The sequence below is a fragment of the Antrostomus carolinensis genome, unplaced genomic scaffold (assembly GCF_000700745.2).
Source record: "Antrostomus carolinensis isolate BGI_N321 unplaced genomic scaffold, ASM70074v2 scaffold9656, whole genome shotgun sequence".
Taxonomy (NCBI): Eukaryota; Metazoa; Chordata; class Aves; order Caprimulgiformes; family Caprimulgidae; genus Antrostomus; species Antrostomus carolinensis.
Window position 1 is genome coordinate 11,373 of NW_010321157.1, and position 4,052 is coordinate 15,424.

General features: G+C 53.5%; 1 protein-coding gene across 1 annotated transcript in view; it reads left to right on the forward strand.

Moving 5' to 3' along the window:
- CEP164 (centrosomal protein 164) overlaps positions 1 to 4,052 on the forward strand; it is a 31,386-nt gene that overhangs the window by 8,173 nt on the left and 19,161 nt on the right. Inside the window, exons 7-9 of the mRNA XM_010169825.2 lie at positions 279 to 722; positions 2,217 to 2,300; positions 3,532 to 3,615. Of these exons, the coding sequence (XP_010168127.2) occupies positions 279 to 722; positions 2,217 to 2,300; positions 3,532 to 3,615 (612 nt within the window). The remainder of the gene's footprint in view (positions 1 to 278; positions 723 to 2,216; positions 2,301 to 3,531; positions 3,616 to 4,052) is intronic.

Below are 4,052 nucleotides of genomic sequence, written 5' to 3' on the forward strand. Positions count from 1 at the left end.
TTATCCACTGAGACCCTGGGAATAAAAAAAGCAACAGATTGAAGAAAAAAAACCCAAGTCTGAGCCCAAGAAATGAATGTGTTTTATCTTAATGAGGTTCCTTGTCTTTGAAAGGGACTGTATGAAAAAAAAAAAAATCAAACTGGTCTTGAAGTCACCCAAAGCTTTGTGATTTCGCTTCTTGCTGTGGAGAACCCATGCTATTTCTGGCCCCTGCATCCTCCCAGAGAGGAGGCAGAGAATGTTGTAGCTGTAATTGTGTTTGACTTGCTGCCTAGAAGGAGTCTTTAAAATCAAGACATGCAGAAGAAGGGCAAGAGTCTTCCTTGGATTCTGACGCTGCCTGCCCTCCGACTCCAGTTGAAGTCCTTCCCGGAGATGCTGACAGTAGCCTGTCTGGCCAGAGCAAGGAGGAGTCTGACGGGAGACTCGCTGGGAGTGAACTACTGGGCAGGAAAGATGCTGAGGTGGAAGGTGACATCTCTGCAGCTGATGAGCTGCCCCAGTCTCTGGAGGAAAGGAGCGCAGCAGGGACGGATGTGCCCAGCGGTCCTGGCCAGCCTGGAGCTGCATCTCCAGCTGCTGAAGCCGCTGAGGCAGATCGGCCGGCAAGCCTGGCTGCCACCGTCGACACCGTGTCTGTTGGTGCAAAGCTAGTGAACGAAGTGGGGGAAGAAGCAGCAGCTGATCTGCAAACAGACAGCAAGCTGGATGCTGGCAAAGTAAGAGCCTGGCTGCGTTGGTTGGGTTCGGTGTGCAAGCTGCTGTGGCTGTTGCGCTGCTGTGCAGGGCCCTGATTCAGGAGAGCAATTCCAGCGCTTGCTGATTTTCTGCAGAGTCAGCGTGAGCACTTTCCTAATCCACTGGGTGTTCCTGGGAGGGGCACAAGTGCTCTGCACTCCCGGGTGGGCAGAGCTGGGAAATCATCCCTTTGTCACACACAAAGCCCTGTCCAAAGCAACCGGCAGGCAGAAACCCTGAACCGTGACGTGCCGCGGGTTTGGAGTCTTGGAGGAGAAATGTCTCAGCTTTCGGTGCTGCCATCTGCACTAAGCAGGCAGGTTTTGTAATGAAGTTCACACCAAGCCCAGCTGTCCGTGCTGCTTTGTGTCGCTCCTTCTGCTGTTTCTCACAGCTTAGGCAGAGATGGGGCAGCAGCGTCGAGCTGCCAGCTGTGATATCCGCAGCTCCACGCAAGGATGTGCCAGGGAGCTGCGAGGTCAGAGCGGGGAAGGACGGTACCTCGGGGCTGGCTCTGGAGCTGTAGCTCGAGTCTGCTGAGCACAGTGCCTTCCAGTCTGCACACTGCTCTTCCAGCCCTCTCTGGGAGGAGACCTGGCAAAAAGCAGGCAGCTCAACCAGCGTATTTGCTTGTGCAGTCGCTGGCAGGAGAAGAGCCATGAAGTGTCACACGGTGCAGATGGGTTCATGGACTGGTCCCTGCAACTGGGGTGCCAGACAGACCATCCACCACCCACTCTTGTTTGGTGTCCTTCAGACACGTGACAATATGAGCGCTGAAAAGTGATCTCTTTCCAGTCTAGCTTCCTTCCCGCTGATTTTGATGATTTTTCCAGTTCCATTGCTGTGTAATGTCTTTAAGAAATGACAAGGTATAAAACTGAGCCTGGAAGTCACGCTCTGTCCTGAAGAGCTGAGAGTTGAAAGCTTTGCTTTTGCAGACTCTTACCTGCATGCTTGCTGTACGTGCCTGGGTTCTTCTGCTGAGGTCAGCTGGGAACCTGGGCATTCACACTGAGCAGCAGGCACGTTTATTTCACGATGGCTGGGAGCACAGGAGTCCTTGCTGCAGTTAGGTGGACACGGCATGTCTGCCTAAGATCCTGGTGCTGTTCTGTGTGGCTTCATCCATTTGCATGGTAGCCTGGGGAGCTGCAGAGATCCTTGCAGAAGGAGCAGAGGACAGTAAGAAAGTGCCCTTTTATCAGGAATATTTGAAGAACACTTCTCTGCCCTCCCCAGTCCCATCTCCTACCCCTGCCCTCCTTCCCCAGCCCTTTCTCTGTGAAGGAGTGTGTTGTGCTTGTTGTGTGGGTCACACCCTTAGTGTCTTTCCTGTGGTGTTCAGTCACCTTTTCTTCCTGATGTGATAGAGAGGCCAGATTTGTTTTCCCAGTGTCAGTTGCCATCTTGTTGGGAATGGTGAAGCTGCAGGGGTAAGGCATGTACAGGATGTAACACACATCTCCTCACAGCTTTCAAAGGCATCCAAGACCAGTGACTGTGGGGAGGACCTGCAAGTCTCTAACAGCTCAGACTGCGAGCTGATTCAGCCTACGGTGAGTCACTAAAAGCTCCTTGTCCCTTGGCTGTGGGTTTCACCTCCCTCTGGGAACACACAGGCAGTTAATGCTTTGCCCACCTCCTGCAGTCCCACTGCCCAACTCTTTAACTGCTCAGCAATGACCTTACAGCCGTGGCACGGGCCAGCAACCTCGTCCTGTGCTTAGCAGGTTCTGTCTGTGGCTGAGGTAACATCCCTGGAAAAGTAGGTCACTTAGAGCTGGGACTGTCTTCAGATAATTGCAAAAAGGAAAACAATAAGTGATGTAAAAATTATGCTTTGAGGGTCTCAGCAGCTTTTTCTAAGGGGAGCCTGTATGGCTGGGAGACGTGGCTCCTGAAGGTCCCGGAGGGAGAACAGGCAGGAGGGTAGCCTTGAGATGGGGGGAGATGCCCATCAGCATCTCTTCATCTCCACAGGAAACTGCCATTGCCATCTGCCAGTGGGAGCAGAGGCAGCAGGGCCAGCAAATGGCTGAGAATGTCATTATTTGCCAGGGTTAGTGTGAGAGGCTGCTGCCTCAAACAATACCTTTTGTGGCGCTCGCTCGTGGGCACGTGCGCGCAGACACGTGCGCGCTCCCCGTGCGCAGCTGAGTGCAAGGACCCCCAGGGACTCTGCCACGAGGGAGAATTATCTCGGAGAGTGAATAGCTTGTGGGCAACTTGCAGGAGCTGGCTTTTAGGGAAAAAATCTCAGAAAATCTGCAGCAGTATCGGAAATGAGGGCGGTGGAGGCTGGGGGAAGATCTGCTGCTTGCTTTGGACATGTCACCAGTGTCCTCCCTGTGTGGCATCGCAGTCCCCTCCCTCGGGGACCATCAGTGAAGGGAGCCTCTGTGCTACCAAGGCCATAGGGAATCCTGAGCGTTCCCGGGTGTTCCCGTCTGCCATCGTCCCAGCAGGTAGCTCTGCGTAAACCCCCACCTACCTGTGCCTCTGCAGCTTGGGAAAGAGAAAACCCAACTGCTGTTCAGGCTGCTGACAGAGCCATCTGTCTGTCTGCAGGACAGGGCTGACCTCTGCTTGCGTGGCCTGCATCCCAGAGTCGTGGTGCAGCCTTTCCTGTAAGCCTCTCTAATTGTTCAAACACCTCGTGCTGCACAAGCCTTGCTGCCAGTGGGTCGGTGAGCGGGGATTCCACACTGGGTTAGGATTTTGGTCTCATCTCTGGCAAAGCCTCTGCGTGCCCATCAGACACTGATCCTTTCCTCCTTTCTTCTTTAGGACTTGTGTTTCAAGAATTGGCTTTCTGGGCAGGTTCTGGACCTGGGGGTCCTGTCCCCTGTTTTGGACAGTCCCCCGTGCGAGGTAAGTGCTGTGTGTGTGATCAGGGACCACGAGTGGGCAGAGTAAAATCCTGTGCTGTGGTGCACTAGTCCCAGGATGATGCTGTTGGCATGAAGGCTTTGCAGAGACAAGCAGAAGTGATGTGGAAAGTGTCAGGGATTAGAGCAGCACTACCAGTGCCTTGTTTTTTCTGCAGGGATGAGCTGCAGGTGGCTACACCGAGAACTTAACCTTTGAGTGGAGGTGGCTTGCGAGGGGTGTGCTCGTGCAGGCCCACACGTGTGCTTGCCCTGCCCCAGTACAATGAAGATAAATGACTTTCTTGGGGAAGGGGGGGACGCAGAGTCTGTTTTACTTCTTTCCTTTGGCAGTGTGTCTGTCCGTTTCTTTCTCTTAAGCAGATGGAAAGGGTTTGTGTAACAGAGCACAACAGCATAAATGGGAAGAAAAGGAGGTTA